This window comes from Amblyomma maculatum, chromosome 1, assembly GCF_055883805.1.
Source record: "Amblyomma maculatum isolate TAMU_Amacu chromosome 1, ASM5588380v1, whole genome shotgun sequence".
Classification (NCBI taxonomy): domain Eukaryota; kingdom Metazoa; phylum Arthropoda; class Arachnida; order Ixodida; family Ixodidae; genus Amblyomma; species Amblyomma maculatum.
Genome location: NC_139344.1, coordinates 92,958,656 through 92,985,914, shown reverse-complemented (window position 1 = coordinate 92,985,914; position 27,259 = coordinate 92,958,656). Strand labels below are relative to the sequence as shown.

The following is a 27,259-nucleotide window of genomic DNA, read 5'->3' as shown; positions in this document are numbered from 1 at the left end:
GCAGTGTTTCTGGTGAAATGGTCTCGATCCAAAGTTCGATTTAAGGTCCTTCACTCTCGCCTTCCATCCCACCTACTACTCCCCTTTTCTCCTTTCTCTTCCCTCCCCACTGCCCTCTGGTCTGCACAAATAAAACTTCCAACCTCTCTTTCTCTCTCTCTCTATTTTTTTTTCTTTTTTTGACCACTGCAGAACGTCGTTCAAGAGCACGAGTGGTCTTTGCGGCATGCGCTATGGGCTCATACGTCATACCGTTATGATCCGAACAAGACGTTTAATTGACTGCCCCGTGAAACTTCAGCTGCGCAAAGAATATCGCTTTCTTTGGGAATAAAAGTTTCATGTAACGCTTTTACAGGCTTAAAGATTTTCAGGAATCAAAATGACAATAGTCGCTTTTGTGCGTTGTTATGTTCGGCGGTGCAGATATATATATTATATATATATATATATATATATATATATAAATATATATATATATATATATATATATATATATATATATATATATATATATATATATATATATATATATATATATATTCGGCAGTCGTGAGCTTTAGTTTATACAAAGCACTGGGGGCATACTTTGCACGAACGTTATGTAACTTGGCCAAGTTTCTGCTGGTAGTTACGACATCATTCAGGTGAACTAGGGTCATAGTGAACTGCAATTCCGGGTACTGTTCTTTCTGTCCTGCTGAACTGTATGATGTGCATCCCTTTGTGCAATAACTTCGCAGAACTGTAAGTATTGAGCACTCTAAACAGTACTAAGCCCTTCTTTTCGGGCAACAGTATCCCACAGCATGCCGCGAGTAGACAGTTGATGAACTGTTGATGAGTGTTAATGGCTTCATAGAAATAAAATTACCTGATGACACGAATGAGACAAGATATTTGGTTGTACAGCCGATTCCGGATATATCAAACTCGAAGGGGATCGAAAATAGTTCGATGCATCAATACTTCTTTATATAAAACATGCCAACAGAGGAGAATCTTTGTAACCCAGAAGCGAGGATACGGTGTACCCACGTTAGAGGCGCGCTTCCCGCCTGCGATACGCATCCCGCCGGCATACTGGCAGTCCATCGCTCGCCGTAAGTGCAGCTTCTCGCGAGATGCATGCGCGCGCACTCAGGCACCGAGCGTCACTTCAAGAGAGGCGTTAAAAAGTGGGACGCATCTCCGTACGCCGTTCCGTTCATAGGGACAGATTGCTGTGTCAGGGCTCATGGCATGACGGCGTGGCGGCACAAGTACCTTTGTGTTCGGGGGTGCATATCAAGGCTGTTGCTGCAGACGGTTCTTTGGGAAAAGCCACACTGATCATAAGGTTCTAATTCTGTTAGGTGTACCCTATGAGTGTAACAAGAACGTTTTCAGCAGCGAAGCAGGCCACGCGAGAGCCGCCGCAAGCTTAAGGTCAGCAAGGCTGACTCCACCGCACCACCACCAGTGCCCCGATCCCCGGTTTCTCCGCATGGCAGAAGTGCCGCGTTGACTATCGTGCCAGACCTAAGGCCACTTTTAATTGGACTCGGTGACCTCGCTGGGCTGGCGCAGCGGTTAAGGTGCTCGGCTACTGTGCCCAAGGATGCGAGATTCGAATCCTGACCTCGGAAGACGCTTTTCGGTAGAGGCGAAAAGCTAGTCGCCTGTGTGGTGTGCGATGTCAGTGCACGTTAAACAACCCCAGGTGGTCAAAATTTCTGGAGCCCTTCCCTACGGCGTTTCTCATAGCCTGAGTATCTTTGGGTAGTTAAACCTTACAAGCCAAGCCAAACCAAACAAAATTGGACACGATGTGCATATCGTTCAGCGGTTTTACAGCGTTGACGCTGCCAGCGGGCGGCTAAGTCTGCGCAGCCGACTCGGCTCCGCGCGCGCAAAATGACCGTGTAGCACCATTAGGAGCAGCGCCCCTTGCAACAAAAGGGAGTGCATTTCGATATATCGAATGCTTTCCTGAACGGTAGTTTGGTATAGGCGAATTCCACTCCTATACATTTGCATAGGATTTTCAAGAGGATATTGAGAGTTCAATGTAGGTAAGTAATAATTCGATATATCCGGGTTCAATATACCCGGAATTGACTGTAATTGTCAAAGCATGTTTGCCCATCAAGTGAAGTTTAGAACAGACCCCTGATGTGGTCCCTGCATCCAAGCTTCGAAGTATGGAAACGTTTCCGATGCATCGTTCTTGTTGGTTTCAAACCTGGGCGCATACATACAGAAGATGTTGAATGTCGGATCCGACATTGTGCTATATATGCTTCGGGATACCTAGTATGAAGGAGCACTGACCAAGGCTAAATGGGGTACGCCTCAGTTAGCAGGTCGAGCCAAAGTTTTGACAAGTGGACTTGTCTTATCACTTAAAAATCGTAATTTAGAAGCATCAGCCATATGTTCCGTTTTCGTAGAATTAGTTTTAAGCAGATTCCCGTAGAATGTGAGTCTAGCTACACTACAAGTACTTTGCAACGCTACCTTGATGCGTCGTTGCATGGCTAAGAATGTTTTCCTCTTAACCATATCGAAAGCAAGACAACTCCACATGGAAGATGATGACGTAGAAGCCGGGCTAATACGTCTTTTCTTCTTTTCTCTAGTTTGCAACGTGGACGCTTACCGACAGAGAGTGATGTCACGAGGCCTGTGGCAAAGTTCATGACGTGAGCGAGCCAGAAATGACCGGTTTCTACATTCCGTTGCACTCCGGCGAGTGAAACCACATACGGACCGAGACCGCTGGCTGTGTCGTATTCGAATCTGAAAGAGGGAAAATGCTTAATCAGTAACGCTGGTATTGATCCGTTTTAGGGAAATTAACTCTTTAATAGAACATGGGCTCGCTCTCGACTCCTGTCTTTATTTTGCTCAGCAAGTTTCCTTTTTTTTTTTTTTTTTTTGCGGGCATCTGGAAAAGCCTTATCAGCCAAACTGAAATTGTTTAGAAACAATGACCAAAAACGCCACTGCTGCAACTCGTGCTTGCGTCAAAGGGCCCATTCTTTAATTTCTATTGTAAGCACTGACTGCGTAAGGCATCCATTAGAAAATTTAAAGCAACTCCAGGCTGCTGCCGTCTGCCAGTGTTCTTGGCTTCCTTAACAATACTCGTACTTCGACTCGGATGTACGTTGTTTCAAGAGCAGAGAGTTGCCGGAAGTTCATTATTGATTGCGGCATGCATTACACATGAAGGGGTGCAATACAAGAAAAGACCAGAACCAAGTTTCACATGCGATTGCATTCTACGGCAGCATGCGCAGCAGAAGGCTGGAGCGGATGTTCGCCTGCTTCTGATTCGACCATCAATGATGCAAGTACGACTACCGGGGAAATGCGCGTGTTTTTTTTTTTTTTTTTGGGTGCGCTCAAAATAGTGCATGATAGGGTATACCAATCAAAGTTCCTGGGCTTAACCCTTAACCGATAAACGTGTACCCCTACGTTATCTTACGTAGCTTGAAAAATACAAGCAAGCACTGAAAACTTGAAGGCGTAAAAAAAGTGATATTTACGGGGTCGGGTTTTAAACACGGCGTGACCTGGGCAAAAATCCACTTTAGTCAACACAAGAGGTTTGGAATGGAAATGAGGTCACAACAGCTGAAATGTGCACCACGTTTTACCAGATCCCTGGCTGATGCGTTGTCTGACATGCAAATGGTGACTCGCGCGAGCAAGTGTTAAGATTTTACTGCACTTGCGTAGGGACGTAGCAGCACGAAGTCCGGGAAGCAGGTTTCAATCTACACAATGCGTCGGCCACACATCAAGCTGGCTTAAACGAGCGAAGTTCGTGTTCTCGAAGACAGCGATACAATTTTATTTCTGCATGCTCTTCCATTTTTCACTGCGCTCAGGATATTCGACACTTGCGCAACCACTTTTATGAGTGCTTGCCCGAATCAGAAACCAAATCGACACGTAAGATTTCGCAAGTCCTGCCCCGTCTGTCCTGCAATAGTCTAAGTTGCGCAGCCTGTCTCATTCAGATCGAAATGCACGAACACGTCCAACAATGCATAAGCTGCTATCCCCTGCACAAAAGTAAATGATATGAGCTGCCAGCTTCGTTTGGCTAATGTGTTTCGAGAGCACGGTGTTTCCTAAGCAGCTATTTAAAACCTCTACAGCTCTCCGTAGAACCAGTCGCAGTATCGCTTGCCGACTAGGAATCAAATAAACGCCAGCAGTTTACAGACAATCTAAAGGCGAAACTTTAGCCTTGGCTGCTAGCTTTCTTTATTGACAACCGAGTCAGCCGTCCCTATATTCCTGTATACTGTGCATAACGCTCGGCGCGCACAGTATGTGACGGATATATAGCTCATGACTTCGCAGCTCACCTGAACCGTCGGTCTTTCCGGGCGGCAGCATTCATGACGTCAAACACGGTGGCATTCTCTCGCACCCACACAGTGGTGCTCGATCGGTTCGTGGCCTCGTCTCCGAGCCACAGCGAGTACCACACGGTGATTTCCTCTGGTTCGTGGGCTGCGCACAGAGCGAAGAAGAAATTACCTGAACAGCGTTAGAAGGCAATGGCGGCGGCCAGAAAGCGTACCGCTCATAGCCAGCGGGACATTTTGCTGAAAATATTGAGCACGACATCAGGAGCTTCCTGCTTACTCAGGGGAAGGCCTTACGACCTACGCACGGTGAGCAGGCGAGCAAACTCCGCGCTGTACCCTAATGAGATCAGCCGCGCTGTGCTCCACTGCCTTCATGTCCTATTGGTGGGGATCATTTTGTACCATTTCCTTTGATTCGGAACTGCGGCCAGAGCTGAGAGTCGACTATCTTGGCCCAGCGTATGCGACTAAAAATGTTACATACTATAAAGAACTTGGATAATAAGTTAAAGGCACCAAAACAACACGCACACACACAAGAAAAGAAGAACGGGACAGGGCGCTGTGTTCCGTTCTTCTTTTCTTGTGTGTGTGCGTGTTGTTTTGGCGCCTTTAACTTATATTGAATAGACACCAACTAGCCCAACAAGAAGTTCTCTTAAAATAACTTGGAGTTTTTGGGAACGAAAGTGCGAAAATTGACAAATACATTCATACGGAGGAGAAGAAAGGCCACTTGTGCGCTGTTAAAAAAAAAAAAAAAAAAAGAAACAGATTTGAACTGGGGGAAATGTCATGTACTGGGAAGCATAAAGTGCTCGCGTAGCGCTTTCAAAATGTTTCAAAGTGTTTTATTTCAAACAACAACAGATACAGTTGTCTAGCTGGGACAGACCAAAAGGCAAATAAGTGCCTGACGAAACGAGTCTGCCCCCTTATTGCTCCAATTTAGGAGCACAAGACATTCAAAGCAGAAGGCACATACTCAGGGCATAATTCATAATCAGACATGATGAAACGTCTTTATGATGACGAACGATAAAGCACACACACAAAACAAAACTAGATAAGTGAATAAAATGGTTACGCCTGCAGTGGCAACAGGTACAAAACGATATTCTTTTTGCAAGCTTTCAAAGATTTGCTTTCATAAATAATGTTTAAAGCAGAATGATGATCATTTAAAAAAATTGGAAATTCTGTATGTGAGCTTCTGGGTGCCGTAGTTAGTGCGAATTGTTGCTTGGCCATGAAATTGGCCATGCTTCCTCGCGTTAGCTCGGTACTTCTCTTTTTCTTAACTTTGAGGTCTTTTTCAGGAAAATTATTTTTCACCTATAGTTCCATGGAAGACAGCATAACTTGTGGTTTCTAGCACGTTGTTAAGGAGGAGGAAGATGAGGAGGAAAGGCAGGGAGGTTAACCAGTAAAAGCAACCGGTTTGCTACCCTGCACTGGGGGAAGGGGATGAGTGGATATAAAAGTTGTGAGAGAGGGATAGTTGAAGTTAATACAGTCACATAATATGTGGTGAGCCACTGCAACTGTAGCCTATGGAGCATTCGTCTCTTTAATAAAGCAGATTAGCACACAGGGGCGCTAAGTGCCATTCTAATACCCTTCGTGGCCTCTACGTTGTATGCCTGCATGTAGGCCTTCCTGACATGCGTGACTGCGCTCAAACAACAGTGGCGGGAAATATATTTTATTGAATTACTTCTTTGTTCTGCAACATCCCCAAGAGGAACCTCCTCGCCAGTCTTGGTGTCATTTGGGCCCTTCCTCATTTAGTTAGCATGATTTGAATGTGAGGTGCTTAAAATTCCTGTGCGAGGTCCTGTGGTTGTGACGTCATGACTCTGTCGACCAATCAGGACCCTTCCTGTCTGCCGTCTACGGTGGCGGTGGCTTTTCGGTGGAACGAGCTGTACATGATATCGTGTAATATAAAACAGCAGAGACAAGCGTGAAAGACACATACTGAAATCCTTCATGATAATTGTAGACATGCTAAGTGGCGAGGGAAGAATCATAGCAAGAATCAATAAGCACAAAAAACATACAAAGATAGTGTGAAAAATAAAAAATACGGACAGATAAACAGGTTGTCGATTTACAAAAAAAAAAAATAGTAAAACTAAAGAGGTGGCAGGAATATAAGTCTGAATAAACAGGAAAGTAATTAGCAGGTGTTATCTCTGTTAACCCAATCAGCACGGGAAGCTGCAGTTTCAGCAGTGCATGTGGCGCCATTTGTGAGCCGCGGCGTCAAACGGCGGAGGTTTAACCTTGGCCTCCGAGATCATGCTTCAGTACAACGACCCGCTTGATCGCGGAGGCCACGATTTGGTGGCGCCATCTGGGAGCTGCCACGTAAAATAGCGCGTTTTTGACCGTACTTCAACATGGCGCAAGCACTCGCCGCGGAGGCTGAGTGTTTAAGACGGTCGGCTACGGAACCCGAGTACAAGGGTTCGAACTAGACCGGTACGAATCTGCTCCGATTGTTTTTTTTTTTTTTTTTAAGTGTGGAAGTACTGCAAGAGGTCATGGTCCGTCATTGTTCAGTCATGTGGTCCATCACTTTTTCTGTTGGATGAAGAACTTGGAAAACTGACAGGAGAGACTCGCGCGTTGTAGCCGCCATACAGGACTTAGTTTGAATTACCTGCGCGAGGTCGTGTAGGTGTGACCTCACTAAATATCTTCGCCAATCAGAGCGACGGCATAAATAAGATAAAAAAAAACATTTTTTTATCGGCGGCAATGAACGTATAAGTGTTTTCGCTGGTGATCAAGCAACAACAACAAATAAAAACACGCATGTTCGAAAGCACCATGTGTACCAATTGCCATGTTTTAGGCAATGGGCCAATATTTTGAAGTAGAATTTTTAATATAAAATAGGAAGTTAATCGCCATTTTAATTTCAAGTAGAACAATATTCTATATTTTTGCACCAACTCATCCTATGAGGTGCTAGCCGTAAATATCACCACTAATAGCGAGATTGAAGCTTACATTGCTAGAATTTATGGTGTTTCTGGTGCGTATGACAGATAGTGCTGCAGACGAAAGTGGATATGGTGAAGCGCGCGTTTTTCGACTACGGCAGTGAGCCTGCGGGTCTCCCAGTTCGTTATAACTGAGTGGTGTAGCAGTCAGTGATTGTTTTTTTCTGAGACGTAGTGCCGTATCCTTATTACATATTTTAACATATATTGTGGTGAGGCTACAAAAAAAAATATTAAATAATATGCAGTCGTTCCACCCTCGTTCATAATAAGCAACCGTTAATTATAACTATGGTCGTTATAGGACCCCGCAATGAATTTGGTGATGTGTCGCCACCTAGCAGCCGATGAAAGTTCGCAATGAGGCGGCCCACGAGCAGCCGGCGCAGCAGGCGTGTATTTTGCGTGTGAAATTTTATACAGTTGAGCCTGATTAACTCAATATTATGGGCTTCACTGAAGTCGTGCGAAGCTTCCACAGCCACGGATGTGAACAAAAAAAAAAAAAGTGCAGGTACTGCAGCGTGAAAGATTGCCACACCATGGCCTGCGAGATCACCTCCGCGCGCACGTTTCTTTGGCCGGACAGAGCGTAAGTTGGAAAAGGGGCGTGGCAGCGTCTGTCGCCGCACCGCGGCGCTCGCCACCTATGCGTCAAGTGTTCCACCGCAGCTTGGCGCATACTATAAAACACGAGTTTTCTCAGCTTGCGCTAGTATCACAGTCGAGCTGCCAGCTTTAAAATGCCACGGGCAAGACGACAGCCAACAATTTCGCTATCGTTAAAGTACTAATAATATAAGGCCCACATGCGCAAAGTTAGGCAGCGACTATCCGAAGCTGCATGCCTTCCCGAAGCATGCATGCGTGCTCTGGCACTCTCTGCTGCGGTTCCGCGTCTTTTTTTTTTTTTTTTGTCAGTGTGTATATACACGCCGTACATTTGCGAGTTCATGAACTCGCTAAATATGGTATTTACGAGTGCGGCGACTTACATAAACATCCATCGCATGAATGCAATTCTCTAAATGGTTCCGCCACAGCCGCATGATTATTGCTTACTTAAATGCATGTCACGATAGCTATTTTTTTTCTCGCACGGTTTTAAAGCAGCCTTGGGAGATCGTAAGCACGCAAGTTCAATAGAGTCTTTACGGAAAACAATTTACATGGGTTTTTATAATATGCCTTATGGCAAGCTTGCGTAATAACAAAAAAAGTTCGATGAAGGTGAAGGGTAATCGGGGCACATTCTGGCACCTTTGCCGTCATATGAGTATATGCGAGGTTTTCGGAAGTGATCCCGTTAAAAACGGATCAGCTTATACGATCGAAAGTGAGAAGAAGCTATTACCTCGTTTGTAAACAACGCGGCCCGCCATAGCATAAATGTGCGATATTATCACGCGAGTTTCAGCTTATTTCTTGTTTTCACTTGTTTGCATATGCTACAAACTGGGTGCAGTGCTTTTATTTTTAATTTTTACTCCTATACCTATACACGCAGAGGGCCAAGCCGAGCAAATGGGTTAATTCAAACGAATTATAGTTAGACTATACAATGGCACTATGATACATGCCTGCCACACTAGTTAGCAATTTTTCATTAACTTTCAACGATATGCGAAGCTTATCAGAATATTTTTGGCACTAAACATCCGCCGGTTGTAATGATACTAGCCACTTTCTGAACAAAATTACGAGGAAAACACTGTGAGCAATTTAAAAAAGACATGTTTCTTCATTTACAAAACTCATGAGGTGGACAAAGAGAAAAACAATATGGGCAAGCACAATCAAGAAGTGCACACAAACATCCCCACATGATGACTATTTTCGTAGTTTTTTATTCGCAAAGATAAAACTCGCCAGACTAAACACGCAGCTCCTATCTTGCTCAGCAGTATTTTTTTTTTTTCGGTAAGCTCCTTGATCAATTACTATCTTTCCTGCGTTGATAAGCTGTGGCCTAAGCAACTTTTCTATGATTATCTTCGTTATTTCAGTGGCGTGGTCCTTTCTTGCGGCACAAAGCTAGAAGAGGGCACCTCTCGAAGTAAGCAACATAATTAAGCTAGCGACATGTACGCTACACATGGAATGTGGCGATGTACGCTTCACTGGAATTTGTTATATCTTCAAGGAAGCGCAGAAGCCTTAAGATTAAAAATGGGGTGAAAAACGAATGTCACAGTTCACCAAACTGCAACAAGACCTCGTAGCTAAGAAATATGCATGCATTTGACCACTCGAGCATACACTCGTGACTCTGATTGACCGCCGGCTTCACGAGTAACTGTTAGGCACTCAAAAACTGCCTACACGACGTAGTCTTGACGAATAACTGTTTCATAAGCAAAGATAACTATCTAAACGAGCACAATGCCTAAATTCTAAGTAGAACGGAACGCATTATGTGAACGCAGCAAGAACATATCAACACTCGGCTTCGGTAGTAAACACAACACTCAAATTGTGAAACATTTCGGACACACCTTGGGGTCAGTCTTTGCTGGAAAACCAGCTAAAAATGAAAAGCTACGTGACACACTCGTAACAAATTTTTCGTCAATGTACACGTGCAAAAAAAACGAGAGAACCGCCAGCGGAGATACGCCGCGAGCGGGCTGGACGATGCATCGACGCATTAGAGTCACTGGAAATTTTTCCAGTGACTCTACGACGCATAGGCGCGCACTGCCGCCTGGTGGCGCCTGGAGGAACTGACAAACAACGTTTGGCTGGGGCGCGCGCTGATTGGAACGGCCGGGGAGAAACACGCGCGCGAGAGTGATCTCGGAGGCCATGGTCACAGTCGCGAAGGGGACCCAAACGTCATGTTGTACCCCTTACCGGGGACACCCTGGGGGGAAAATTGTGAGAGAAGTAAATAGCGGCTCTGCGTCTAGTGACATAAGTCAAATTTATTGGCTTATACGGTCGATGCGTATCGTCGCCAAGTAGGAAATAAAACGATTCCTAGTAGAACGGAGAATTGGTATAAGCTTGTTTTGAACCGCCACAAACTGGGTGAAGCACTCGCTGCAGCACGCGCTCTGCTCTGTAAACGATTGAAGTTTACTGGTATATGTGCTGTGCACAAGAGGCATTGTTCATCATTTCAAAGCACAGAACGTCCAGGCGAGCAACAAAACCGCTCATTCGCAGTATCGATTTCCAGCCGGATTTCACGGAAAGCGAGGTACAAAAATGCCCGTGTGCTCTGCGATCCTGACTTCGGAACTTTAAACAATATACTCTCAAAACTTCGCAGTACAGCATTTGACTAGGAAAATATCGGTAAATATAGTCCTTATATGGTGCCGAACAAGTTGAACCTCGGTGTCCTACTAGTATGGAGGCCCGTGAAATCCTGCACGCCGGGCAGAAACATCGTATCTAGTCCCGTATCAAAAAACTCGCGCCGACTGCTTAATCTGCTCAAGCGTTCCTTGTCTCAGGCGACATAGCGCTGCGTCATCATCATCATCAACAACAACAACAATCAACATCCATCATCATAACCAGCCGGACTATGCCTACTGCAGGGCGAAGGCCTCTCTCATTTTCCTCCAAATAACCCGGTCTTGTGCTAGCGGCATCCACTTGATCCTTGCGAACTTCTTAATCTTCCCCACCCACCTAATTTTCTGCCGCCCCCTGCAACGCTTTCCTTCCCTTGGAATCCAATTGGTTACTTTTAGAGACTATCGGTTATCCTATAGATGTCCTGCACATGCCCATTTCTTCTCCTTGATTTCAACTAGAATATCAGTAATTCGAGTCATTTCTCTGACCCACTCTGCGATCATCCTATCTCTTAACGTTACATCTACCATTTTCAGTTCCATAGCCCTCTGCGTTCTTCTCAACTTAAGTGGAACCCTTTTCTCCAGCCTCCGCGTTTTAGCTCCATAGGTGAGTACCTATGGGATTCAGCTGTTATACACTTTCCTCTTGAGTGATACCGGTAAGCTGCCGGTCATAATGTGCGAGTACCTTACAAATGCGTTCCATACCAATCCTATTCTCCTAGTTAGACAGACACGTTCTAGCGCATATGAACAAGGACGAGAGAGATGTAGACAACACGAGCGCTAACTTTCAACTGGTACTTTATTGACACAAATGCACAATAAATACAACCAGCATCATGACGTCACCCGGCATAAACGCCGACATCACGTGGCCCCGCACACACACACAAAAAAAATTAGCTCTTTGGCCGTCAACGAAACAGATGGTGTGCTGACACAGGATGCCCCCGTTTTTTTAATCAGATTAGCCTCGATTACTTCCCTGACATCTTTACACACATGCTGGGCTAATATCTTGCACACGTTAAAAAACGGTTTGCACTCTTTTTTATTCTTTTCAGCACAGTCATGACAATGCACACAAAGATTACCATCCCTGTAGTTTCCTACATTCCTCCTGTGCTCCAATACTCTCTCACTGACACATCGGCTCACTAGGTTACCTTTACGTAAGCTAGACTGTAATGTAGAACTCGAAGTGAAGAAATCTGCGATTTTACGGCGATAGGTAACCGGTGACATGCCGGTGCCTTATAAGATGGACCGTACCCGCTAGTTTTTGCGCGGGTGGATGCTGATACAAAGACAAGCGTTCATATTGGCTCTCACAAACTATTCGTGTTCCACTAAGCGCCAATAGCGCGCCGTAATTTGTATCGTTACATAAAACTAAGTGCTCACCCAGCAGCGCTCCTATAGGCTGCAAGCGGTGACTCGGCTTTCTCTGGTGAGATTCGCTTGTTGTGGACTTTTTGTGCATTTTCTTAACCTAAATTTGACTTTATGGAAAACGTTTTTCTGAATTTCTTTTAGAGGGCTAAATAAGATAGTAAAGGGACGGAAATTCGCTAATTTTTATAGTGTAAGTTGTGGGCTGCGTTCGTAAATGTGCGAGGTTCTCTTGTTCAGAAGTCTGAGTCAAACAGACTTTCTGTAGAAAGTAGGTGCTTGGAGAATACCTCTTTCTTGCATATGTAAATACCATAGAAGTGACATGGCAGTATATAAACCAGGTGCGCGGGGACAAAGGCGTGGCGACCACTAAAAACATGTACCCGAAAGTGACTTGCCTTCTTTTAGAAACCCGTGCATTCACATTTTGGCAGAGTGCGAAATTGTTTAGAAATTTTCGAATAACGAATTGTATACCCTTCTGCTGGATTCGCAGACTGATCAAGTTGCGCATATTAAAATAGCTTGAAAAGAATGGGTTCAGTTCTAAGTTTTTTTAAATTTTTGAAATAATTGGCTCAGGTGCGAATAAAGACCACTGTAGCCTTTTCGACGACTCTGTCAAGAAACTTATGAAGGGCACTTAAGACTACTTGCATGCTCTTTAGACGAAAGCATTCGGTACTTTTTAACCTACCGACTAAACCACCTTAAGCACATTCATTCCACCACAATTAGCCCCTACTAACCATGATCTAAATTAACAAACCTTATTTCAGCCTAATTCAACTTAATCCAATGGAGTGCACTTTTATTACAACTAATTCACCAAACTCCACCCGTGATCTACCATAATCTGTCGCAAAAAAACAAAATCAAACTAGCTTGAACATAATTCCCTCTTAATTCGTCTCATTACCCTTATCTGTATCAACCTTTTAATATGCACTAAAGAAAATTTTGTGGGTTTTTTTTTTTAATTCTGACAACTCGATCTATACGCTACAAGCTTTATTATAAAATCAGAATTATTCTTTTTTGCGGCGGAAATCGCTCTTGAAATAAAAAAAGCTTCCGGCTCTGTTTTTTTTTCTTTTTTTTTTTTTAAGTCAGCGTAGCGAGTAGGGAAAGTTACCCAACGCGCGGAGTTCGTTTTAGGCAATTGCGTGATGGCTTGAGGCTCTTCCGTCGGCGGAGTAATACGCGAAGTGATTGTGCGAACGTAGTCTGCTTGCATCGCTCTTGTTGTTTTGGTGACATGCTCGCTAAACCACAAATATGCAGCGATTCTATGAAAATGTATTATTTGCATTGTATCCAAAGGGCACGAATAAAGATTATTTGGGACGAATTCACAGATTAGAGAATTTTGTTGGCCACCGCAGAGTCATGAGGTTGTCTCGCGAAAGCAAAGAGTACGGGCGTATTTTCATTGCCATAGGCGTAATTTACGAGTGCTTTGTCTTGCGACTATAGCTATTTATATCAGAACGCTCTATAATGCATCTTTAACGACAACGATCTACCATACAGTCCACGTTATTACATTGTAATCCACTCTACTGAGCAATAATATTATAAAGTACACTATATTCCATCATAACTTAACCTAATAAAACGTAATTAACTCTCATCCGCCGCAATCCAACTTAGCCCACCCTAATCTCACGAAATACACCTTGAAGGGATACTGCGGAGACTTTCAAATCTACAGCAGCCTTCTAGAGTTCTGAAACACTCATGATGGTCATGTCTGTGGAACTATTTTCTCAATCATGGGCAAAACATAGGTGCAATCAGCGATTCAAAGCGCATTATTCAAATCTTCCGCGTTCCTTGCGAGTGCTCGAGAGAAGATCAGTGAAGAAGAAAACCTCGTCCGTGCTGGCCGATGTGACGCCACTCCAAGGAGCCGAAGACATTCCGAGCGACTGGACAGCGCTTTCAGCGTGAATTGCTCATCGTCTTGCGTGCATTGTAGGCGTACAAAGCATATCAACGGAGTTTTGGGTACCCGTTCTACGTGAGCTACTGTTCGGTGTGGCGCCGCACGAGCATCTACGGCAGCGACGATGTCGCCTTCCGCCAATGGGTCGCTACTGAAAAGAGAGAAGTTGAAGCCCACCAACGCCAGCATATTCTGCTCGAAGCATTTTCGTGATCGCGCCTAAGTGCAGAGCTTGTCCGTAATACGGTTTGTAGGGCGTTGCGAAAAAGGCACGGCTGAATCCCCGACGCAGCTCCTTCTATTTTCTATGACGTCAGAAGCACGTCGTCCACCATTGCCCAAACACCGCGTGTACTAAAAGGAGGAAAAGTTGTGTAACGGCTTCAACAGTCTGATACTTTACGACAGTTAAGTCCTCATTTGTGTGTGTATTTGCGTGAATTGTCCTCGATTAGTTCACAGATTGACGGGACGGACAAATAGCTTCGGCGCATTGTTGTACTTGCGTGTCTGCTTTTATCTCGCAACGGTATATGCTACCGGCTTGTTTGCTAAACACCGCGCAAATGATCAGTCGCACGCACTGTTGATTCTTCGTAAGCGGACGGGTGATTGAGAGGAGCACTGTTGCATTGCAGGTTGTGCTGGCTTTGCGAGATATCCTGTCATTCCCTCCGGGCACGAGCCTGACATTCTCGCAATACCCCTGCGGAAGCTCCATTACAGGCTCAGGCGTGTATCGCACGCATCATCACAGGCGCGGCCGAGTCTCGCGGAATGCACTGAACGAGATTTGGTTCGACGCGTCGAAGCAAGCAAACACCCCCCATCGAAGCTGTTCTATTGTGATTTTGCATCCGTTGCTGTTGCCTCGTTAGGAATAATAGCAACACGATTTTACACGAAAACATTTCACTTAGTTCTGTCTTTTTGGGGATGCAAATTAAGTGAGAAATGAATGCCGGAAAAGTTCTTTTAAGAAGACACGATGTTTCGAAACTTACCTGATTTCTCCATCAAGTTGTGAATGCGGGGAATTTGCAGCTTGGCTTTTAAACGCATATCGACCATCGGATCACTGACTTCGTGCCGAGAATATGGAAAAAGGAGAGCTCTCCCCGCGTTTGCAATACTTCCGACAGCGTGTCATCGCAGAGCTCAGCCAGCTCGCTTCACTTGATGTTTATTCGTCTCAAGTCAGCTTTGGGCTGCTCCATCTATTCCATAGGACCCTTCATTTCTGCTCTGTTACGACTCCGGGCACTCAGCAGGGTATTTTATACACAACGCTTTAGGCCTTTCAGAACATGGTCTTTTGCGCGGAAGAAGGCATACGTCCATGTGGTATAGCCGTATAGGAACGCGAGGTGCGTTCGCTACAGGTCCGCAGCGTGCGCCAAGGAGGATGGCGCTGCTAACATCCGCTGGCTGCTGAGAAGTAAACAGTTTAGAGTTCCAACTCTGTATGAAAAATCATTTTTGCCTGTAGAATTATGCCGACGATGAATTATTTTATATATTATAACCGATATACAAGACCATGATTCCGGAAGAAGATTCTACCTACACAATGCGGCTTGAAAAGCGCACATGTTTTTCAAGGACAGAGACAAAATGCAAATTTGAAGCGAAGGAACACAGTGAGGGAATTAAGCAACTCCCAAGCGGCTTGAAAGACAAAGGCCCCTAATCGGCTTACAACACGCGGAACTGGAAACGGCGGTCCGCGTACTTTGGTGAAAACTTGCTGTTACCCTTTGTGACGGCCCAGCGACTGTAGAATTTTCTTACCGAGCACCAGTTCGTGAGTTAGATTACTGGCTGCGTCCGATGCTTTACTATGCGTGAGGTGTAAATAAAAAAAATGTCACCCCTCCACCCCCCTCCCTTGCACCAAGATTTGATCTACGTTAACGGAAAACTTCAGCGGCTGAGAAATGGTCCCGAGCCCTCTAAAATAATATTACGGACCTCGATGATAGCTCGAGTGCCTGTTCGGCGCTAGTGCTGTGTTCCATTCGAAAGCCGTGCTAGCTAGCAGGAACCAAGTAGTAGTAGCGGCCCGTTAACATTGCTGTTATCTTGAACGGAAGCAAATAAGATATGATTGTAAGAAAGAAGAGAATGAGGAAAATATCTGCTGGTAACAGAACTGCTTTACAATGTAACGTCTATTTTTATCTTCTTCTTTTTTTTTTTTTTTTTTTTTTTTTTTTGCGGGACGATTGCATTAACAGCGCTCCTGTCGCGACTCCTGGAACAATCGCCGAACTGCAACAATCACCAATCAGGAGCCACCAGTTGTTACGATGCTTGCTCAAACTGGCATAAATATAAATTTTCATCAAACTTCCATATTCTCTGCCTTGGTTAAATCGTGATATGAAGCACAGGGTCACTCAGAGGTCTTTTACAGCCTTGTTTGGTCACACTATATATTCTTTCGTTTCAGCAAAGAAAAAAGAAGAAACGCAGCTTCGAGATTACTGTTGACCGTTCGATTTAGGCCGGACTGTAGGCACGCTGTCGTAATATATGCAAACCGTTCATTGAAGCTTTTCTCTCTAAAATCTTTCGAAGAACACCAACGTTCAGTGATTTTGTAAGCTCCTCTTTTTGGTCCCGCAACAGTGAGCACCCTACTCGACAGCGTTATTCCCCTTTTGTTGGCAGTCCATCTTCCCAGAGAGGCAGTCGATCTTGCAAAACCACCATACCGGCGAAGCATGTGGCAGTGATGGGTGCTGATTAAGAAAAAAATGTCTAGACTAGAAAGTGTGATTTGGCCGGTGCTGAAACCTATAGCACCGTGGATTGAAGAACGTGTGCTTTCTTCGCTTGCTGTACATTTCTTGTTCAAATTAACTCGCACCATCAGCCGAACAAATTCCACGCCAATATTCGCAGAAACAGACATAAGAAAAGAAGGACGAGGCCGTTATTGGAATTTTTGTCTGAGAGCTGTTACTAAAGCTCGGACCGTTAAGCGGCCAACGTATGAAATACGTGCTTAGCTACCTGAATTTCTATCTCCGAATATAAAATAAGTTGGGCCTTTGATTCTCATTTAGCGAGTTTCGAACCTTCCCCTTGCTCCTAGTTGTAGGCACGCTAAGACTGTTTTCGATGTTTGCTTGTGAACGGGGATTTTGCCCCTATTAGGATTTCACTGAATTTCGCTAGAAGATATTAATAATGAATAAGTGTCATCGTTTAATTCATGGCGACGATTGTGTGAATGGCAGCTATGTTTAGTTCTCAGAATGGCTACTGTCACTAGGTACAGTAAAGGCAACGAACATCGTTGAAGCTTCTAGCTGCTGTTATTCGAGACAATGGAAACATCCATTATTTTGCCTCTTTGGGTCAGTGTATTCACGTTATTGCGGTTCACGTGCTTTGGCTGCTGTTTATAAAAGCAAGTACTAACAACTATAGTGTTCAGTGATTGTGGGCGTATTATTCCAGGAAAGAGGGCAAAGCTTAAGAAGGTCATTTCTAGAAGCGGATACTTGAAGGTGATGTTTTTTTTTTTTTAACACGCAATTTGTAAAATGATTGATAGCTTCGTTCTTACCTTGGAACGATTATTACATGAACACAGGTTTGTAATGCACTGGATTTATGTTGAGGCACTGTTTTCACGGAATCGCAACTTTTCCTAACGATGAGAGAAAGAAGAGAGAGAAAGATAAAACTATATTGGAAACATGTTAAGAGGCACATAAAATTTGGTACACAGAGAGAGAGAGAGAGAATAAACTTTAATTGGTTGAAGAAATTTCGCGAGTGGTAACCTTAGTCCAGGACTGCAGTGGCTTGCAGTGCTCAGAGAGACCTGTGCGGGCTAGCTCCGCTTCCCACTCCGTCTGGCTGAGTGCTCGAGTTTTAAGGCGAAATCCTTTAATGGCTCATAGTCTCGGCGTTCATTCAGTAACACTATAGCTGTCAATTAAATAGTGTCATAAGAAAAATAAAAATCCTGTCTACACCGCGAATCGAACCTCCATCCCTGCGATCCCAGCCGATCCCAGCCAACTGCGCCACGACCGGGGTAGTGAAACGCACGCCACAATTCTCTTTGTTTACCGTGACGACGACCGTAGTGATGACGATGACGGTGCATTTAGTTGATAATGAGAGCAAACGTGATGCACCGTGTGCACCAGCAACGCTTAGGCTTTCGCATTTCTTTAGTGTAGATCCCACGGTGCTCTCTGAATTTTTACACTTCTGTAATCGTTGTTTGCAATTCCATAGCATGCGAATGATGTCAGACTTCTCCGCATGCGGTGCATGTTTTGTTTTTAAAATTTTCGGGACCGATTTCTTGGTATTTTGCTAGGTTTGGGAAGGCTCTAACCTGTATGTTCCTCCAGGTGGTGAGAATTTCAAATTCAGGCGACTGTCACGGACCATAGCTTAAGCTAAACTAATTAAGAAACTAGAAAAATATACGGAAAGTACTTGACCACAAGAACTATCATTTTGTTGATACAGAAACATTACATAAATGGTAATGAAAGTAGGTGAGGGAGATTCGCCTAAGTGACCCTGAATGGTCCACGGACGGAATTTATGGGAGCCTAAGTGCGAGAAATCTGGCATAAATTTTAATGCTTAAAACAGGAATATCTGATGAAATAGACAAAAGCAAAAAATGTTCCAGGAACCCCTACGCTCCTTGTCGTTGAATTACGAGATCTCTCGTCCAGATACGACGCAACTCACTGTGAATATAAAGACGTAACCAGAGCAACTTTTGGTGTGAATCACGTACATGCGCGAGGTCCGAACTACACCAGTCTATCGCACACGTAGAGTTTCGCGCTAGTTTCACATGAGGTGCTTCGTAAAGTAGGCACATGGCTAACGGCGATACCTGGCTTTACATATCTTCCTCAGGTTCGCCTCCTGTTACTTGACTGCAACGGTTTGGTTTGGTTTGAGGGGTTTAACGTCTCAAAGCGACTCAGGTTATGAGAGACGCCGTAGTGGAGGGTTCCGGTAATTTCGGCCACCTTGGGTTCTTTAAGGTGCACTGACGTGGCACAGCACACGGCGACTTGCTTTTAGTCTCAATCGAAATGCGGCTGCTGCAGCTGGGATTCAATCCCGCGTTCTCAGGCACAGCGTTGAGCGTCCTAACCACTACTAACCACTGCACTACTACAGCGGGGCACTTGGCTGCTTCATCGACGCTCCGCGTTCGGAGGCTTCCCGCATCTGTTGCAGAGATGCCATGCTTCTCAGCATTCGATGCGTATCGGCGGATTTTTACGACTACACGGCGAAGTTTTCTTTCAAGGAGCTCCTCTTCTGGGGTAGGAGGCTGCTTACGAGGCCCATCTTGGCTGACAGGACGCTTGCGTCAGAATCGGCAGGGCAGCGGCGCACCGACTGCCCGCCCGCTCGATGAGCTAGAGAAGTTACCAGGGGAAATGAATTAATCTCGTAATCTGTGCAGGTTAGCAAGAGAGTGCTTCGCGTTCGAAAAACAAAACACATTTAAGCATGTTCATCTAAGGACACAAATAGCCTGCAAACGTTATAAAGATTACCTTTCTGACATCGCCATTCAAAGTGATTTATAATTTTAACGCCAAGTCTGTTTAGGTTAGAAGCGCAATTTAGTTTGAGAATGATAATAACCTTTCTGAAAGCTGATTAGCGGACGTGTTTATTTTCTGCTCCTCTTCATGATTTGCTCCCTATTTCAGCAGATACAGAACTTAGGATTCGAGGAACACGTCTAGTTTTTCAAACTAGTTTCTTCGCATTAGAGCAATTAATTGCTGGGAAATGGGTCTTACAGCTTTCCCAAAAGTATTTTCTTTTTCAGCGTCTTGTTTGCCAGACCAGCTTACCAGAAAAAGCAAGGCGGAATTTCACGAAAATGAAAAAAAAAAAAAAAAAAAAAAATAAAGGGAGAAAAAGTAATTTTACCCGATTTGAGTGGACTTCTTATTACAAGGGCCCACGGAGTGCTGATGTTCTTCACGCGCAGCGCACCAGCAAAAGCTGCTGGTTCGGTAAGGGGGGTACCCAGCGGCCTGACGTTGCGTTCGAGTAATCTCTCAAGAGGGTTCTTTTCCTCCTAACACGGCCCGACTATTTAGAGCGGCCAGCGATGTGTTCTGCACGACAATTACATGCAGGGTTGCGAGAAAACCAGAAAAAAACAAAACAAAGAACAATGGTTTTACCCCCCCCCCTTTTTTTTTTTACGACGTGCCATATCAGAGTTATGCAACAATTTCCATTTGTTCTTTTTTTTTTTTTTTTGCCGGCATAAAACGTTATTATCAGTGAGCCTTGTTAATACAAGTTCCTGTGATTATACCGGGTATTTTTTCAGCTGTTTACACATCGTTATTTCGATCACTGTCAGACATACGTCGGTGCGATCTGTGTAGGGAGATTGTTATGCACTTGATCAAGCTAAGTAAATATTCCAATAATTAACTATAATCAACTAATCAACTTGTGTTCCTTTTGATTTTAAGGGCCAATAATATCTTTATTGGCCCCTAAAATCAAAAGTAACACAAGTTGATTAGTTGATTATAGCATCTATAGTATAGTATATATTATATTAGTACAATATACTATGTATATTATATATGTATACTGCATATACACTATGTACTATATATTACTACTATACCATAATAGTATATTATAGTATGGTATAATAATAACGTAATTGAGTGCAGCGGTGGCGTATCGGTAGAACATCCGCCTCGCATGCAAGAGGATCGGGGCTCAAATCCCGGTGCCGCGCAATTCTACACCGGATTTAAAAAAAAAAAAAGAAAAAAATTCGCGTGTCGATCGAATTGCATAAACAGGCTTGGGGTGCGACCTGATGCCGGCGAACACCTCCGGCAACGCACCCCTCACCAGAACAGGAGTTGGCCACCCTGGTGCAGTAATGATGATTAGCCTTATAAAACCCCGGCCCTCAGTCACCAGCGGCTGCGGAAGAACTGACCACGGCGGCGGTCAGACCTGTGACGCAGCAGGGGGTGCTAAGAACTTCTGGCTCCGCTGGACAGGCCGCCATTGGAAACTGACCCTGGCCACGTTTAACGCTAGAACCCTAGCTAGTGAAGCTAGTTTATCAGTGCTGTTAGAGGAACTCGAGGGCAAGAAATGGGATGTCATAGGGCTTAGTGAGGTTAGAAGGCCGAATGAGGCATATATTGTACTAAAGAATGAGAATGTGTTATCGAGGTTTACCTGGAGAGGCGAGAGCTAGGAGTAGGTTTCCTGTCAATAAGTATATAGGGGGTAGTATAAATGAATTCTATAGTATTAATGAGAGGGTGGCAGGCAACATAATTAGGCATAATAAGCGGTATAAACTGAAGGTTATACAGGTCTATGCACCTACCTGCAGTTATGATGACCAGGCAGTTGAAAACTTCTACGAAGATGTAGAATCGGCAATGCGAAAAGTAAAGACGCAGTATACTGTACTAAGGGGCGACTTCAATGACAAGGTAGGGAAAAAGCAGGCAGGAGACCAGGCAGTAGGTGACTATGGCATTAGTTCTAGGAATAGCAGGGGGGAGTTACTAGTTGAGTTTGCAGAGCGCAATAACTTAAGAATCATGAATACCTTCTTCAGCAAACGGAAGAACCGGAAATGGACATGGAAAAGTCGTAACAGGGAGACTAAAAATGAAATTGATTTCATAATGTGTTCAACCCCCGCCATTATGCAAGAGGTAGAGATAATCGAGAAAGTGCGATGCAGTGACCACAGGATGGTGAGGTCTCGAATTAGCCTAAATCTGAAGAAGGAACGCAACATATTAGTAAGAAAGAAACCCATCAATGAATTAGCGGTGAGGGGGAGGGCAGAAGAGCTCAGGATCTCGCTACAGAATGGATATTCAGCTCTAACCGAGGATGGCGACATTACCCTAGAAGCAATGAACAATAATTTCAGAGATATCATTACTGAGTGTGCCGTAGAAGTAGGCGGTAGGATAATTAGAGAGGATACCGGTAAGCTGTCTAAGGAGACGAAAGATTTGATTAAGAAACGCCAGAGTATGAAAGCGTTCAATCCAACAGACCAGGTCAAATTGGCCGAGATATCAAAGCTAATCAATAAGCGCAAGGTGGCCGATATAAGGAAGAATAACATTGAGAAAATTGAGCATGCTGTAAAGAACGGGGGAAGCCTTAAGGCGGTGAAGAAGAAATTGGGCATAGGTAAAAACCAGATGTATGCGATAAGGGACAAGGCGGGCAACGTCATCACGAATATGGACAAGATAGTGAAAGTAGCCGAGGAGTTCTATACAGATCTCTACAGTAGCCAAAGTAGTCAGAACCGTAACGAGATTGGCGGCAGAGAAAAACAGTCAGATGTTCCACCAGTGACGAAGGACGAGGTCAAGAAAGCATTAGAAACTATGAAAAGGGGGAAATCAGCTGAAGAGGATAACTACAGATTTGCTGAAGAACGAAGGGGGGGGGGGGGGGGGGTCGTGCTAGAAAAACTGGCCACCCTTTATACGCAGTGCCTGGTGTCATCGAGGGTACCGGAACCATGGAAGAATGCAAACATTATCCTCATTCACAAGAAAGGGGACTCTAAGGACCTTAAAAATTACAGATCAATCAGCTTATTGTCTGTTACGTATAAGGTATTTACTAAGGTAATTGCTAATAAAATCAGGACAACCTTAGATTGCAATCAAGCAAAGGATCAAGCAGGTTCTCGGAAATGGTACTCTACTATCGATCATATCCATACCATCAATCATGTGATAGAAAAATGCTCGGAATATAACCAGCCCTTATACATAGCATTCATTGATTACGAAAAAGCATTTGACTCAGTTGAAACCTCGGCGGTGATGCAGGCATTGCGAAATTAGGGGGTGGACGAGCCGTACGTGAAAGTGCTGGAAGATATTCCGGGTGTCCCAGCTAACTTGAACCAAGGGTTACAAATAATATATTTGAGGTAAGTCAGTGAAACCAGCTGCCTACAACTGCCAGCCACCTTGCGCACTACAGGCATTTTTTTGTTTTGCAATTACTGAATTGGCTAATTATGTTAATTTTTCTAATTTATTAAATAACGACTTTAGACCAAAAATGCGAATGAGAAAGTTGGAGGGCGCCTTCAGAAACCCCCATTCCAGTAATTACGATAACGAAAACATCACGCATATCTTTTTTTCCGGACTCAGAAGAAACCCCACGAAATACAAATAAAACCACGTGACTAACCCATTCGCGCGCCACGACTGTGGCGCTCTCAGTCGTGGTTTGAGTGAACAAAATCAGCTGCGGCCGTGTCTCCTCGGCCCCGTTAAAGTGGCAGGCCGATATGTCTGCGATGGTTTCTTCACCAGCGTCAGACTACCGGCTCATGTGACGGTGCAAGTCAGCGAGCGCGGCCAGCGCCGACACCACCGAGATTCTAACAAGGCATTTGTATCACCTTCTCTCCCATAAGCGAACGTCAGGACAGGCGGATGAGCGATAAGGTATCAGCCACTGATTCTGAGCGTATACAGGCTTGGGTAAAGGGGCGAGATGACATAATGTGACTCGACTCAGATTCGCGGTTGCACCTTCATTTGCTGGTACTTTATCACCATCCGCCTGTCGTGGCGTAGGCTGCTGTGGTGCGCAGGCCAATTGCCAAGATCTCGGTGGCGACGGGCGAGCTCGCTCCAACCATCGCCAACATTTCAGTCTGCCGCTGCAACGGGGCCATCGGGCCACGGCCGCAGCTGATTTCGTTCGCTCAAACCTCGACAGAGAACACCACAATCGCGGCGCTCAAATACGCTAGTCACGTGGTATTATTTGTATTTCGCGGGCTTTCTTTTGAGCCCGGAAAAAAAGATACACGTGAGACTTTCTTTATCGCAATTAATGGAATGGGGGTTTCTGAAGGAGTTCTACAACTTTCTGATTCACATTTTTGGTTTAAGATGAATATTAAATAAATTAGAAAAATTAACATAATTAGCCAATTAAGTAAGTAGAAAACAAGAAATTTCCTGTAGTACGTAAGCAGGTTGGCAGTTGTATGCAACTGGTTTCACTGACATACGTAATATATATGATTTTGTAACGCTTGGTTCAAGTTAGCTGGAACTGTCGGTATATAGTGGCTGCACAGCAACCATAGTTCTGCATAAAGAAAGTAACAAAATTCCCATAAAGAAAGATGTTAGGCAAGGAGACCCAATCTCCCCAGTACTATTCACAGCTTGCTTAGAGGAAGTATTCAGAGACTTGGAATGAGAGCAGTTAGGGATAAGGGTAGATGGAGAATACCTCAGTAATCTGCGATTTGCTGATGACATTGCCTTTCTAAGCAACTCGGGGGATGAACTGCAAATAATTATTGATGACCTAGACAGGAAAAGTAGAACGGTAGGCTTAAAAATCAATATGCAGAAGACTAAGGTAATGGTTAACAGCCTAGGGAAGGAACAGCAGTTTATATTAGGTAGCGAAGTACTGGAAGTAGTAGGCGAATATGTCTACTTAGGACAGGTAGTAACCGCAGATCCAGACCGTGAAAAAGAAGTCACAAGAAGAATAAGATTGGGATGGAGCGCATTTGGTAAGCACTTGCAGATTATGACTAGCAGGTTGCCGGTATCGCTCATGAGGAAAGTATATAACAGTTGCATCTTACCTGTACTCACCGGTGGGGCTGGAACGTGGAGGCTAACCAAGAGAGTTCTACTTAAGTTGAGGACAACCCAGAGGGCTATGGAACGAAAAATGGTAGGGGTAACTTTAAGAGATAGGAAGCGTGCAGAGTGAGTCAGAGATATAACCCAAATTACCGACATTCTAGTGGAAATTAAGAAGAAGAAATGGGCATGGGCAGGACATGTAGTGCGAAGAGAGGATAACCGATGGTCGCTTAGGGTAACAAACTGGATTCCAAGGGAAAGAAAACGTAGCAGGGGGCTGCAGAAATTTAGGTGGGCGGATGAGGTTGAGGTTCGCAGGGGTCAAGTGGATGCAGCTAGCACAGAACCGGGTTAAGTGGAGAAATATGGGTGAAACGTTCGCCCTGCATTGGGCATAGTCAGGCTGACGGTGATGATGATGATGATGAATATCCTAATTGAAGACCGCCAACATGGAGTCTGAGTCCAGTTTTGAATTTTTTGTTTCTTGGCAATGCAGTTCGAAATGTGTAAAGTCAAATATAAGCACTTTTCATCTCCTAATAGAGGCTTACCGTGATGAACGTTTTTAAGATGGCACCGCGCGTATTTCTAATACAGTGAGTTTGGAATTTATACTGTAGAAGCCGTGCGACAGTAGTGTGTCCAGCGATGCCAATTTTTCCCAAGTGCATTACCTAAAGCCAACTTTACAAGCTAAACAAATGTGTATTTCTGACGTTAAATATTTAAAAATACATTATATAAAAATTAAATTCAGCTTGTTAGTTGACAGCCTTTATTTTTCAACACAAAGTTGGCCCTTGAAATCAAAAGTAAGAAAATTGACTAGTTAATTTTAGTTAAGTAATCGTTTCTTCACTGAGCTTTATCATTAAGTCTGCCTTACTGTACGATCCACCCCCACAAATCGCACCGACATATATTTCGGAGGGTTCAAATTAACTATCTGTCAACAGTTGAACAAACACTCAGTAGAAGGCTACGTAGGGTGTTGTACCGTTGAAATATATGCTTCGAGGGAGGTGACTTAAACAAGCATCGCAGGCACATGCATTATCAAGAAATATCGCTTAAAGCATAAAACGTTCATGTCCTGCAATGCGGACCTAAATTTCTAAAATGCTTAGTCCTCCAAGCCCGTATTTAGGAGGAGGCAGTCACAGGAATATAAAGTTTTCTTATTAGAAAAAAAATATATATATATATATATATATATATATATATATATATATATATATATATATATATATATATATATATATATATATATATATATATATACCGGGTGTCCCAGCTAACTTGAACCAAGGGATACAAAATAATACATTTGAGGTAGGTCAGTGAAACCAATTGCATTCAACTGCCAGCCTCCTTGCGCACTGCAGGCAATTTTTTGTTTTGCAATTACTTAATTAGCTAATTATGTAAATTTTTCTAATTTATTAAATATCGACTTTAGACCAAACATGTGAATTGGAAACTTGTAGGCCACCTTCAGAAACACCCATTCCATTAATTACGATAAAGAAAGTCTCACATGTATCTTTTTTTTCTGGGCTCTAAAGAAAGCCCGCGAAATACAAATAATACCACGTGACTAGTGCATTTGTGCGCCGCGATTGTGGTGCTCTCAGTCGTGGTTTGAGCGAACGAAATTAGCGGCGGCCGTGTCTCGGCCATGGTTTGTCTCGGCCCCGTTAAAGCGGCAGGCCGATATGTCTGCAATGGTTTCTTCGCCACGTCAGACAGCCGGCCCACGTGACGGTGCAAGTAGCCGCAAAAGCGGCGAGCCGACACCACGGAGATTCTAACAAGGCCCGCTTCTCTCCCATCAGCGAACGTCACGACAAACTGATGAGCGGTAAGGTATCAGCCACTGAATCTGAGCATACAGACTTGGGTAAAGGGGCGAGATGACATCATGTGACTCAACTAAAATTAGCGCTGCGCCAAAATTTGCCGGTTCTTTATCGTCATCCGCCTGTCGCTGCATCCGCAGTAGGCTGCTGCGGTGCGTAGGCCTGGCCAAGATCGCGGTGGCGACGGGCGAGCACGAGCTCGCTCCAACCATCGCCAACACTTCTGCCTGCCGCTGCAACGGGACAATCGGGTCGCGGCCGCAGCTGATTTCGTTCGCTCAAACCACGACTGAGAGCACCACAATCGCGGCGCTCAAATGCGCTAGTCACGTGGTATTATTTGTATTTCGCGGGCTTTCTTTTGAGCCCGGAAAAAAAGATACACGTGAGACTTTCTTAATCGCAATCAATGAAATGGGGGTTTCTGAAGGTGCTCTACAACTTTCCAATTCACATTTTTGGTATATATATATATATATATATATATATATATATATATATATATATATATATATATATATATATATATATATATATATATATATATATATATATACCGGGTGTCCCAGCTAACATGAACCAAGGGGTAGAAAATAATATGTTTGAGGTAGGTCAGTGAAACCAATTGCATACAACTGCCAGCCTGTTTGCGCACTACAGGCAAT

The 27,259-nt window shown here is 44.2% G+C and overlaps 1 protein-coding gene across 1 annotated transcript in view; it reads right to left on the bottom strand.

The window, feature by feature from the left end:
* LOC146203181 (uncharacterized protein CG3556) overlaps positions 1 to 27,259 on the bottom strand; it is a 105,232-nt gene that overhangs the window by 4,425 nt on the left and 73,548 nt on the right. The window contains exons 6-7 of the mRNA XM_084602848.1: positions 4,368 to 4,515; positions 2,642 to 2,781 (exon numbers count right to left, since the gene is read on the bottom strand). Coding sequence (XP_084458974.1) covers positions 2,642 to 2,781; positions 4,368 to 4,515 — 288 coding nt within the window. The remainder of the gene's footprint in view (positions 1 to 2,641; positions 2,782 to 4,367; positions 4,516 to 27,259) is intronic.